This window comes from Pelmatolapia mariae, linkage group LG15 (assembly GCF_036321145.2).
Source record: "Pelmatolapia mariae isolate MD_Pm_ZW linkage group LG15, Pm_UMD_F_2, whole genome shotgun sequence".
Lineage (NCBI taxonomy): Eukaryota > Metazoa > Chordata > Actinopteri > Cichliformes > Cichlidae > Pelmatolapia > Pelmatolapia mariae.
The window spans coordinates 39,605,976-39,618,417 of record NC_086240.1 but is presented as its reverse complement, the minus strand read 5'-3'; the positions used below and the strand labels follow the sequence as shown (position 1 = coordinate 39,618,417).

The following is a 12,442-nucleotide window of genomic DNA, read 5'->3' as shown; positions in this document are numbered from 1 at the left end:
GAAGTCCGTTTCTGAAGTTTGGCCACCGCTGTAGGCCATGTTTGGATAAACTATTTTATCAGTAATAAGTTACCAGCTAGTGCTGTCTGAGTTTGGCCCAAACATGTAGGTTCATCACACAAACACACACCTGTCAGTCAGTCCTAAGTAACCACCAGAATTTCTCACACATCTGTATAATTAGTATAATTAACCTCAACAGTATGAATACGGCAAACAGGTCAACTTCAGTAACTGCCAGCAAGTGGATGTGAGGCCTAGTAGGCAGTCAGCTGCTTCACCCACCTGTGTTAGTGTCCACATCACACTCAAAGAGTTCACATGTGTAATGAAGCAAAGTTAAAGCCTCCATGACTTTAAACAGCTGCTGTGAACAGGTATATTATAGTAGGCAAATCTCTCAGAAACCCCACATCAGATATAACTCTTGATGAGACATACATATAGCCAACGTTGTTGTTATTTTCTTTTTTAACCCTGGATATTACAGTGATATAACTGAAGTGAATTATTGTGAGAACCCTAATCCACACAGAGGGTTCGTCGTGGGAACAAAATGGCCTCGAATAAAGTGCAAATTCACAGCTTGAGTCATTAGTCCCAGTATTCATGATGCCATATTAGAATAATTAGATTATAAACTACAGCGACTAGAGATTTCTGCCAATGAGATGTGTCAGTGACAACTGCTGGTGGAAAAAACACATCTGGATGCATCTGAAATGTGTGTGTCTGTGTGTGTGTTGCAGAAGCGTGTTGCTCGTCTAGAGCAGCTGGAGAAAGAGCTGCAGGAGGCCCGAGGGAGTCAGGAGAGCCAGCTACAGGTCAGATATACTGTACACTCTAACACACACACAGCAGTGTGTGAATCTACAGGATATTTGTGCATTAAATGTGTTAGTGATGAATTCTGTAGACGCTTTAATTGGATGCAGATATGTCACATGGCGAATATAAGAGCTGTGATTGGTCAGCTGAGGCTTCTGGTGTCTGATGCTGGTGGATTTTTTTCTTGTGGGTGACCAACAGCAGAAATGTGTAAAAATCTGTTGCTAGAAAAAAGGAGGAAAGGTTAGTATTCATGATTGCTGTGATCCAGTGTCATGATTTTTGAAAAGATATCAGCATAAATTCAGACAGAATAAGGAAGTCGTGTTTATATCAATGTAGTTTGATGTTTCATCACATAATGTGTTATTTGCAAAGCTGTGGGTATAGTTTTTGCATCTCTGCTCTCACTGCATTGTCCAACTTCTGAAACCCCGCCCCCAATCTACCTCTGAAGCCCCGCGCCATCGTCCCACTCTCCTGAAAATTTGCCCTCAGAAGTTCTCCTACAGCATGGAGGGAGACTGCATTGCTCCAACAGTGAATAACACTGATGAATAACTCCACATGATGCTCTCAGCCATGAAAAAAGTCTCATCTGGGTATCCTGGGGTCATCCTGTTGTCACTTTAGTGCATGTTCCCACTCTAGCTCCACATGACAGAGAGACACTGAGCCGTTGTATGCCCACACCCAGAACCCCGGGTACAGTGGCTCAGTAAAGGTGCAGCTGAAAGTGTGGAGGTGGACCATCATGTCCTGAGAGACGCAGTAGAAGGATAGAGCGCCAGCAGGCCAGTTTAGATAGATACCAATTCTGTGGGTGAAGTTCTCGGGTGAGAGTGACTTTAACCTCTTTCTGTTGTGACACGGAGTGTAGCTTCCCTCTGCGCACTCCAGAGTCCAGGAACGCTCGTTGTGTCCCAGCAGGCAGTTCACCGTGTCTCCATCTCTAGAGATGTTGTTGTAGGTGACACCGATGTCAGCGCCACCTCTCCACTCCACCTCCCAGTACACCTTGTCGAGCAGTCCCTCCCTGCACAGGACCTGAGGACAGAACTCAAACCGCTCTGGATGCTCTGAGTATTGATGGTCTGACCAGACACGAGTTGCCTTCCTGTTACTGTCAGTTAGAAGGATCTCAGAGTTGGCAGTGTTGGGGTCAAAGGTCAGGTAGTAGGCAACTGAAGGTGAAACAGGAGAAGCTGATTAGCCTGGGACTGAGCTTGAGACATGAACAGCCATTCTCAGAATGACTAATTACATTTAATGGTCTTCTAATTTACTTTAAAAAGTGTTTTTTCTTGAAGGAAATTAGAGTCAGTAATTAATGATTATAACGGCATAGGCTGCAATACCACCCTGTCAAATATCCCAAATTTCACAGCTAGATTGGAACTATTTTTCAGGGAGAACATTACCAGGAAATTTTGTAGAAAAATTAAGGTATTGGAAATCAAAGGGTTTTAAAGTCGCCTTTAAAGACACAGAGGCATTAAAGAAGCAGAGGTAAAATTACAGTTTTTCAGTGCCCACAGGTGTCCTCCTGGCAACTCCCTAAAAGACCAGAAACAGTCACAGCATAAAAAACGTGTAACATCTGATCAGCGTTGCAATTACATCTATTTGGAGATCGAATGTTTGAAATGGTTTGGCTCACTTGAGGTCTTCTTTGTCGGTGTTTCCCACAGCGTTGAAAGTGAGCTTAGACATCAAAGGACACTGAACTGTTTCTGAAGGTTCATCTTCTTCCTCTCCTGACGCCGCTGACGAGTCATGTCCCCCCTTCCCGTTCTCACTTAACTGATTAACTGAAGAAAAGAAATGAATACACAAGACGAGTTTCAAATAGAAAAATAATCAAATGAAGATTCTGATCCATCTGTTTAATCTAATTGTTTAAACAACTTCATCAGATTTGATTCATTTGAAGCTGAATGAAGCAAAAAAAAAAAAATTAATTTACCTTCAATTTTCATCAGACACACAAACACACATATGAATATGACAAAATAATAAAAACCAGAAGTTTGACTGTAAAGCAGGACGCACCTTTCTCTGATGCATGCATCGCCTCCTGGCTCTGTTGTGTTTCAGAGGAAGCCTTCCTCCTCTCAGTTACCTCCTGGGAAACATTTGCATCCAGCTTGCTGTCGTCTGAGTCGTTCAGCCTCTCCGTCGTATTGTTATTAGTTTCCTCAGTGCTAATTGGGTTTTTGTTCGTAAATCCATTATCCGTTTGTTCCTCTGCATTTACTGAGAGTGTCTTCCTAACTTCCTGACTATCGTTTGTTTTTTGGGTAATCTTTGAAAGATTACCTCTCTTGAACAGATTCAGGAGGGACTCGTCACTTCTTTCAGCTTCAGTGGCTTTTACCTTGACAGCGTTGGAGGAGTCCAGCTTTGCAGCACCATCTTTGTCTTCATGCTCCTTTGAAAGGCCGATTCTGAAGATGCTGGAGATGTCTTCTTTCAAATGAGTCAAGTCCTCTTTGAGCAGAGTCAGAGTGTTGATCGGCTTTTCTGGTGGCTGTGCTGTTTTAGGATTTGTGTCTTTGTCCTTGAACACTTTCAACAGTCCTTCCTTGAACTGGCTGAAGTCCTCTTTGAAAAGAGTGAGCGGGCTGACCGACCTTTTCTCCGTCTGACTCGTCTTGAGTAAATCTTTCCCCTGATCATCCTTACCGTTACAGTCCTCTGGGTGAAGTTTGTCGTCCTTGTGTATTTCAGTCTCTGTCTCATCCTGTTGCTCTGAAGGTTTTTCACTGTGGCTCATTTTGTTGTTCTGTGAAACTCTTTAATCCTTGTGACGTGTTATTCCGTCTTCACAGCAGTCTTTAAGATATTGATATTTAGGCTGTGGGGATCACCTGTACAAACAGATATGTGTGGAAATGATACATTTTATTTCTGACTGTAGCACTGCTAATAAAAGGATTTTAAGGAGACAGCTGGAATCTTCAAGTGTCTGACCAGGATGCCATCTGGATGCCTCCAAAGGGAGATTTTCCAGGTCAAAGTAAGGATTTTAAATCCCTTCTGGTCCGGTGAAAGGGGAACCTGGGGTAGTTTGCTCAGACTACTTCCCCTCTAACCCAATTCTAGCTAAACAATGACAAATAACAAAATACATGTTCTCTAAAAATGTTTCAGGAACTAAAATGTTTCTTCTGGACAGAAAAAAAGTAAATGGTAAATTTCTCCTGAGCTCTGAATGATAGATATTAATATTCAGTCTGCTACATTTAAAAATACGACCATTTCCTGTCTAAACAGCTGATTCGGTCCTTTTAAAGAAATACTTGAATCATATGATTTTCTGAATCCAGATTTCACAGCTGGAAACAGAAAGCGCGTTCATACATAGTTGGTAAAGCTCTCAGGTCATGTTTAGGCTTGTTAGGAGTTAATCCAATAATCTACTCTTAACATTGAAATACTCACATCTGCTTCACGTTTCTTCTTTTTTCATTTGCGAACCACGAAAAGATTTGAAAACAAAACACCAAGGCCTCATACACACACACACGGACACACACTCTCTCTCTCTGCTGTAAATCTGTGTCTCCCTCTGATTTTCTTGCATTTCTGAACTGGTTTCTGGTTCAACCAGTTTGTCTCCATGTTTTCACCTTACTGCAGAGCAGACGATTGGTTGGCTGTGGGGAGTGCTTCCACTTTGGCTGCTTCTGCTGTGACGAAATATGAAGTCAAGTTCAGTTGCATGACTGTAGTCACATGGTCTGGTGCCCTGAAGCAGAAACTACATGTTGGACTACCACTGACCATCAATATACACAGCAGTCCAGTCCAGTAACATGGCCTGAAATTTAAAATATTATTATTATTATTATTATTATTATTATTATTTTACCTACACAACTGGTCAGCATCCTTATGCACAACAAATGTTTGACAGCAGACCATTGTGTGCAATACAAAAAGCAATAACAATGTTTCTTCCCAGACTCAGGACTTTCTTTACACATAAACAGTCTTTGATGTGGAACCAAGTACTCCATAAGAAAATCCCAGAAATTAGATATTCAGTTCAATAACTGAGCAAAAACTGTTTGTATCTCAAAGGTGCTTTAAACTCATTTCTGATAAAGGTCGGTCAGTGCGGCTTTACAGCTAAACCGAAACAAAAATGATAGAAAAAAAAAGATTTATCAGTCAAGTGTTAGTATTTGGTCAGATGTGAAGTGAGATGTAGCAGTTTGTGTCACTGTCAGTTATATTTTTCCCAATAAAACTAAATCCTGGCATCTTATATTTATGATGCTAAGCATTTTGCATATTAATTTTCATTACTTACTTTTGCATTTTTTAAAAATGGGATAGCTCATGTTTACTGAGCATTAGCCTCCAGACCTGGAAAAAGAAGCCACAGATTAAGAGTGGAAGGCTGCAGTTCCTCTAATGGCTGCTTTGAAAAGGAAGTCAATCCTCAAAAACACCCATTTTTAGAATGACCAACTTTACAGCAGAAATAAACACATTTACAGCCAGTTTTGGTCTCTACAGCTAAACTTTCCATCTTAGCAACTGTACCGCGGATAATGCTTTTTAAAAATAAGTCACCTGTTTAAATGGGACTAAGGCTTAAACTTGATTCCAGGTGTTGCCTCTTATTCACAGCTGGATGCTGACACAAGCAGCTGTAGATGCTAGCTGTCCACTATGACTGGCATCAGCTAATTGGAGGCACTGCCTAGACCTCAATGTGTGTCCAATGTGCAAAATTATTAAAAATAAGTGCATAAAAGTTCTTTCCAACTGCAGATGGAAAGAAACTGTTTTTGTGCTGTGAAGGTATTGGTCCAGATGGACTGAGCCTTCTGCCAAATGAGTGACTCAAAAAGCTGATCCTATGTCCTGCCTGCTGGGTTCTGCAAGCTCACGCTGGTGATTTTAACTTATTTTTCAGCCCAGCAGGGCTGAAATGTAAATACTTGTTAGTTTAATGGTTCTTTATAACAACAAACTCGGGACCTTTTTGATTTAATTTTACTTTTTTCTGACACTAGAAAAATGTATAAAAATTATATAAGAGTAAAGAAATTCAGCTGTATAAACAAGGACTGTGGTGGTTGCAGCAAACCTTAACTCATTTGAAAAACTCTGTAGACCCATCAGTTTATCAGTGATCTGCCAGTTGTGAGTTAATTAGGTGAAAATCTTTCATTTGTGGCTCCTATAAGAAAGTGTTTTTCTTAAAATGCATCAGAGAGTGAACTATTTCAGAAAAAACAAATTAAAAACAGACAGAACAGATTTTCAGCAGCTCCGCTCTCCTGCTCTTCAGCTTCGACTCGTTGCTGTGCAGAGAAACCTGTTTTTTTATGCAGCTCAGAGCTGCGTTACGATTGGCTGTTGCCAGGCTGCAGGGTTGGCACTGAGCAAGTGTGTCTGAGATAAAGAGAGTGAATCGGTGCTTCTTTTCTCTGCTCTGCCTCCCTCTGAGAATAATGAGACCACAGAAATGGATACATGGATGCCAGACAGTACTAACAAATATCACCTCATTAAAAGGGTCAATTCACCCAACAGCACCAGCCTTTCTCCTCCTGCTTTGGGGTTCAGGATCTGTCCTGGTTTTATTTATCCAGGTTTAAAGATATCTGTCTCCATGACAACAGTAGAGACAGAAGGAATTTATTTTGTGTTGCTCACAAATTTGAAACATGAATGTCTTTTAAAAAGGATTTATGACTTTACAGGGGATAAAAACAGATGATAAAAAGATTACAGAAAGAGCAGTCCATAAAAATGTTCTGAGAAGTGTGCGTCTTTAATAATATTCTTGTGGCAAAAGCTCAGCGTGACCTGATGGTGGCAGTATCTCACAGTCTCTGACTATCTCTGATTGTGCAGCACCTGGATGGCCCGTCTAAGGCAGAGCACCGTGTTCTTTAATGCTGAAAGGTTTCAAAATAGTGTTTGAGTGTTAGATTTATGTGTTTTAGTCTTGCTAGAGGTGGTCGTCCTCCCTCATAGTGAATGAAAGTGATCATGCTTTATCTCCGCCGCATGCTGTCGGCCATTTTCTCGTCACGTTGCAGCTGCTCGTGTTGGAGGATGTTTGGATCCGAGCCAAAGATTCGGTCTGTCCAACTGGAGGACGGAAAAATATTCAGGAGGAAAATAGAGATTAACACACACACACACACACACACACACACACACACACACACACACACACACACACACACACACCTCTTTGTCTGTAGACAGTCTTTGGCTCACACATCACACCCCTAGGCGTTACCATGGTGATGGGATGAAAGGGGGGGGGTCTTTGATGGGAGTCTCTGAAGGTTTCAGTCTGTGAATCCAAATGAAGCTGTGTGTTTGTCAGTGGATGTCTATCTGTGTGAGGACCAGTGTGAGTTTTAGACCTTGTGAGGACACGGGGTCTGGTTTTCACTGCTGGACAGACCTTCAGCGGACTCAGGTGTGAAGGGTCAGACCTGGTTTTAGGGTTCATGCTCTGGTTTAGGGGAAGCTCTTAGGAAATAAAGGTCCTCACAAAGAAATTAGAACAAATGGGTGCAAGAAGATTGTGATACGGGCTCTTAAATGAACATTTCACAGCAAAGACATCAAAGATCCTACATCATCCACATGTCCTCTGTCTAGTGTTTCCTAAAAAATCTCAATATAAATTCTGCAGATGTGTAGAATATTTTAATCGGTTCGTAGAGCATTAATGATAGAGCTTGACATTGATACACTGGCCGATATTCAACCCATTCTGCTCATTTCTGTCTTGCAAATCTTTTAATTCTTGGACTCTACTAGGCAAGGCAAGTTTATTTATATAGCACAATTCAACAACAAGGTGATTCAAAGTGCTTTACAGAGACATTAAAAAGAAAAACAAATAAAAAGCATGATTTAAAATTGATTAAGACAAGCAAACAAACAAACAAACAAAACAGTACATAAAATCAAAAATCAAAACAGTATTTAAAATCAAAAATCAAAACAGTAGATAAAATCAGAACAGTAGATAAAATCAGTAGTTAAAATGTAAGTTTTGAAATTTAAGCTTAAAAGTGTGGATTTGGTGCTTTATTCAAAAGCAGCTGAGAACAGGTGAGTCTTCAACCTGGATTTAAATAAACTGAGTGTTTCAGCTGATCTGAGGCTTTCTGGGAGTTTGTTCCAGATATATATGGAGCATAAAAGCTGAATGCAGCTTCTCCGTGTCTGGTTCTGACTCTGGGAACTGATAAAAAACCGGATCCAGATGACCTGAGGGATCTGGAAGGTTCATACTGGGTCAGGAGGTCACTGATGTATTTTGGTCCTAAACCATTCAGAGCTTTATAGACCAGCATCAGAACTTTAAAGTCTATCCTCTGACGGACAGGCAGCCAGTGTAAAGACCTCAGAGCTGGACTGATGTGGTCCACTTTTTTGGTCTTAGTGAGGACTCGAGCAGCAGAGTTCTGAATGAGCTGTAGTTGTCTGACTGATTTTTTAGGTAGACCTGTAAAGATGCTGTTACAGTAATCAAGCCTGCTAAAGATGAATGCATGGACTAGTTTTTCCAGGTCCTGTTGAGACATCAGATCTTTTATCCTTGAAATATTCTTGAGGTGATAGTAAGCTGATTTTCTTATTGTCTTAATGTGTTTTTCTAAGTTTAGGTCTGCATCCATCACTACACCCAAATTTCTCGCCTGGTTTGTGGTTTTTAGGTGTATAGATTGAAGTTCTCTGGTGACCTGTAATCGTTTTTCTTTGGCTCCAAAGTCTATTACTTCAGTTTTGTTTTTGTTGGAGAAAATTGTGGCACAACCAGTCATTAATTTCCTCAATGCATTTACCAAGAGCCTGTACAGGGCCTACTAGAGTAGCTTTGCATGATTCAAGGTTCAAAATAATCCTTATTTAGCTCTACTGAGCTTACTGCAGCCCTTCAGTTCATTCCCTGTCTGAAACCAGCTGTTTTAGCTCCTCCTCCTTTAAGGCCAACCTCCATGTCATACAGCTTGGCTGCTCCTCATAAACACGAGGTTTGAATAGCAGGGTCTTACAGAAATGGTTTTTCTTATTATAACATTCATGTTAGCCTAATGACTAATCCTGAACACATCAGCATGTGTAAATAACTTAAATTAAAATTAAATGTATACAAATATTTACTGTACATGAATAAAAATGTGAAATTATCACCTGCAGATGTATCACCTGCTTCCACTATGTTTATCGTAGTACCTGTTCTGAACAGGTTTGGGGCAACAGGTTTGTTTGAGGTAAACATCTCCCATAATGTTAATAATAAAAATAAAACTGACCTGAAAATATAATTAATTTTTTCTAAATAATGATAAAGGAAATTAATTTAAAAAATCAAAAAGTATAGCTGTATATGCGAAAGGTGGAGATCAGACTAGAAGTAGGTCAAAGATACCATCTTTATGCATTTTTCTTCTTCTGTCTTTCTGTGTGCAGCTCTCTGGTGCCGAGAAGCCCCCTGCTGGAGAACCAGAGAACAGCAGCTCATCATTAGCCACAGCAGCAGGAACAGAAGCTGCAGACGGTGGTAGCAAGGTAACAACACACCTTAGAATGTTTAAGTTTAAGAAAAACTCAACTAATGTCTACAACATTGTACTAATAGAGTGAAACTTACGAAAACGTACCCTGTCATTGTATAGTTTGTAACTATGGCTGGTGGAAGTGGATAAGATCGTTACTGATGTTTCCTCCGCAGGTGGAGATGGTCTTCTGGTTGCTCTCCATGCTGGCTAACCGAGATAAGGAGGAGATGTCCCGGACTCTACTGGCTCTCTCCAGCTCTCAGGACAGCTGCATTGCCATGAGAAAGTCTGGCTGCGTCCCCCTTCTGGTCCAGATTCTGCATGAAGGCCCGGACGGAGGCAGCGGTCCTGGTGAGACAGCAGCGGGTGGTACCACAACAGGCTGCAGCCGTGAGGCCAAGTCCAGAGCAAGCGCTGCCCTCCACAACATCATTTACTCACAGCAGGATGAGGGCCAAGCCCGCCGGGAGATGAGGGTCCTGCACATGCTGGAGCAGATCCGGACCTACTGCGACAGTGGCTGGGACTGGATCGAGAGCCACGCCGGGACACCTTCACCAGGGGGAACCAGAACCACAGGTGAGCCATGTTTTTAAAAAAAAAACCAAAAAACCTGAACATCAGAACCCGAGCAAAAAAACATAACGGGGTTCACTAACTGGTGGGTGACATCACAACACCTACATCCATCTTTTGTACAGTTAAAGATAAGCAAACTTACATGTCAGAGGTATATTCTTTGAGATTAGTTGTATCCTACAGTGGAGGACAAAAGTCTATAAATCTGTAGATATAGACAAAACCACCAGTGATCTAATTTCCATTTAAATCTGATGAAACCAAAACGACATGTTCAAAATAACGCAAACTTATGTGGATTAAGTTAAACATCTTGTTTTTCTCCACAGATATCCCCGAACCGGTGGACCCTCAAATCTGTCAGGCCATGTGCGCCATCATGAAGCTCTCCTTCGAAGAGGAGTTTCGACGAGCCATGAACGAATTAGGTTTGTTTGACACCAAAGGACCAGTTTGCAGTTTCTTCGGTGCTTTCATTTTTATGCCTGATTGCACTTATACAGTGAAAGTATCAGTTATTTCCTGTAATGCATAGATTTGATATTTGATCTGTTTTATTTTTAATGTGTTTTTCAGCTATTTCAATTCAGTTTAATTCAATTTTATTTATACAGCACCAAATCACAACAACAGTCACCTCAAAGTGCTTTATATTGTAAGGTAGACCCTACAATAATACATACAGAGAGAAACCCAACATATGACCCCCTATGATTTTTTTTTATTATTCAATTTTGGAATTTATTTTGCAATTACCACAAAATATTTATATTTTAAATAGCAAACATATTTAATAAAGCCATGGAATATAAATTCTGTTTTATGTCTCATCATTGGGGGGAGTCACAGTAGAGCAGTGGCTGTCGCGTGGCAAAAGTAATAAAAGACGTTAAGACAAACTAAAGGTTAGAAGGAGTTTTGGAAGAATTTAAGATTTGAATTTGGGCCAAAGTTGGGAATGACTCCAGTAAAGTATCAAGTTTAAAACTACTTCGGTTTATCTCTACTACAACAGAGCTTTGATTTGTAGTATGTGTTTCGGTATTTTCACATGAGTTTGTTTTTTATTTCTTTCAGGCGGTCTGCAGGTGGTGGCAGATCTGATCCACCTGGACCAGGAAATGTACGGCATGCAGAACGACCCCATCAACATGGCTTTGCGTCGCTATGCAGGGATGGCTTTGACCAATCTCACCTTCGGGGATGTCGTCAACAAGGTACAGAAAGGCACTGTGAGGAGGTTAACTGACAGCAAAGGCAGTGCAACAATAGCAGCACCCCACTCACACCTGCACTCCCTTAATCTGCCTTTTTCAGAATGATCACTTTAATCTAAAAGTCCCAACAGAAGTCTGATCAGGACAGATAGTTTTGCTGTCAACACAATAAATAAATAAATCTTAAATTTTCTTTTTAATTTATTATTTTCTCTGATCATTTTTACTTACTTTACTTTGACAGTAGCATCATTTAGATCTGGCTCAGCACTTTTTACTGATCCACTACAGTAATACATTCATTTTACTCCTGCAGGCCACTCTGTGTTCGAAGAAGAGCTGTCTCCAGGCTTTGGTGGCCCAGCTGGCCTCCGACAGTGAGGAGCTCCATCAGGTGGTCTCCAGTATCCTGAGGAACTTGTCCTGGAGGGCTGACATCAGCAGTAAGAAAGTCCTCCGAGACATCGGCTGTGTGTCTGCACTGATGACCTGCGCGCTGCAGGCCACCAAGGTAATGAAAACAAATCTCCCCCCAGAGAAGGAGGAGCAATCACTGTCGAGTTCTGAGAAGCTTTTATTTTGGAAGATCATAGAGAATAATCTGGAGGAACGGAATGAAACAGAATTGATTACAACATTTAAAGTTTAAGCTTTTTTCTTTTCTTTTTTTACCATTTTTATTTGCTCATACCTAAGAAACCTGTTTTTGTGTTTTTTGGTTCTGCAGGAGTCAACGTTGAAGAGTCTTCTGAGTGCTCTGTGGAACCTGTCCGCTCACAGTATCGACAACAAGGTAGCAATCTGTTCGGTGGATGGCGCTTTGGGCTTCCTGGTCAGCACACTGACGTATCGCTGTCAGACCAACTCACTTGCCATCATCGAGAGCGGCGGAGGAATCCTTCGAAATGTGTCCAGTCTGGTTGCCACACGAGAAGACTATAGGTGTGCTCATGAGACTCAGAGGTTTCACCCTCATCTAACGTTCCCAGACAACAATTATTTCCATCCATGTTCATGTTAAACGTTTCATGTAAAAACTTTAAACATGAGCATATGTACAAGTAGAGCTGGGCAATAGAACGATAACGATATGTATTGCGAAATAACTTTTTCTCGATAGAAAAATTAAACTATTGCGATAGGCCTCATCTCTCTTGTCCTCTTAAAAAAAAACCAAAAAAACAGCCAATCCAAATTAAGTAGCGCTGAGCCGAACCAATCACAGCCGCAGCGTCACGTCACGTGACTTGTTACGTACAGCAC

At 41.1% G+C, this 12,442-nt stretch overlaps 2 protein-coding genes and 1 long non-coding RNA gene across 5 annotated transcripts in view; 1 reads left to right on the top strand and 2 right to left on the bottom strand.

The window, feature by feature from the left end:
* apc2 (APC regulator of WNT signaling pathway 2) overlaps positions 1 to 12,442 on the top strand; it is a 42,119-nt gene that overhangs the window by 19,643 nt on the left and 10,034 nt on the right. For all 3 annotated transcript variants that reach the window (XM_063495834.1, XM_063495833.1, XM_063495835.1), the window contains 7 exons: positions 750 to 824; positions 9,295 to 9,393; positions 9,557 to 9,962; positions 10,292 to 10,390; positions 11,040 to 11,179; positions 11,496 to 11,690; positions 11,907 to 12,121. In XM_063495834.1, the coding sequence (XP_063351904.1) occupies positions 750 to 824; positions 9,295 to 9,393; positions 9,557 to 9,962; positions 10,292 to 10,390; positions 11,040 to 11,179; positions 11,496 to 11,690; positions 11,907 to 12,121 (1,229 nt within the window). The remainder of the gene's footprint in view (positions 1 to 749; positions 825 to 9,294; positions 9,394 to 9,556; positions 9,963 to 10,291; positions 10,391 to 11,039; positions 11,180 to 11,495; positions 11,691 to 11,906; positions 12,122 to 12,442) is intronic.
* Positions 1,095 to 3,604, bottom strand: LOC135933812 (E3 ubiquitin-protein ligase RNF135-like). The gene is made up of 4 exons (XM_065472007.1): positions 2,881 to 3,604; positions 2,489 to 2,639; positions 2,348 to 2,385; positions 1,095 to 2,012 (listed from the first exon to the last, which is right to left on the bottom strand). Exons 1-4 carry the CDS (start codon positions 3,602 to 3,604, stop codon positions 1,453 to 1,455), a joined length of 1,473 nt encoding a protein of 490 aa, XP_065328079.1. The 3' UTR covers positions 1,095 to 1,452.
* On the bottom strand, positions 9,629 to 11,479 carry LOC134643464 (uncharacterized). The gene is made up of 3 exons (XR_010096372.1): positions 11,411 to 11,479; positions 9,825 to 9,935; positions 9,629 to 9,731 (listed from the first exon to the last, which is right to left on the bottom strand). It is a non-coding gene; the product is annotated as an uncharacterized LOC134643464 (long non-coding RNA).

Coding starts and splice junctions, on each gene's coding strand:
- LOC135933812 (XM_065472007.1), bottom strand. CDS start 3,604: ATGAGCCACAGTGAAAAACCTTCAGAGCAACAGGATGAGACAGAGACT. Junction 2,640..2,880: donor GATGCATGCATCAGAGAAAG/GTGCGTCCTGCT, acceptor TCTTTTCTTCAG/TTAATCAGTTAAGTGAGAAC. Junction 2,386..2,488: donor ACCGACAAAGAAGACCTCAA/GTGAGCCAAACC, acceptor CTGGTCTTTTAG/GGAGTTGCCAGGAGGACACC.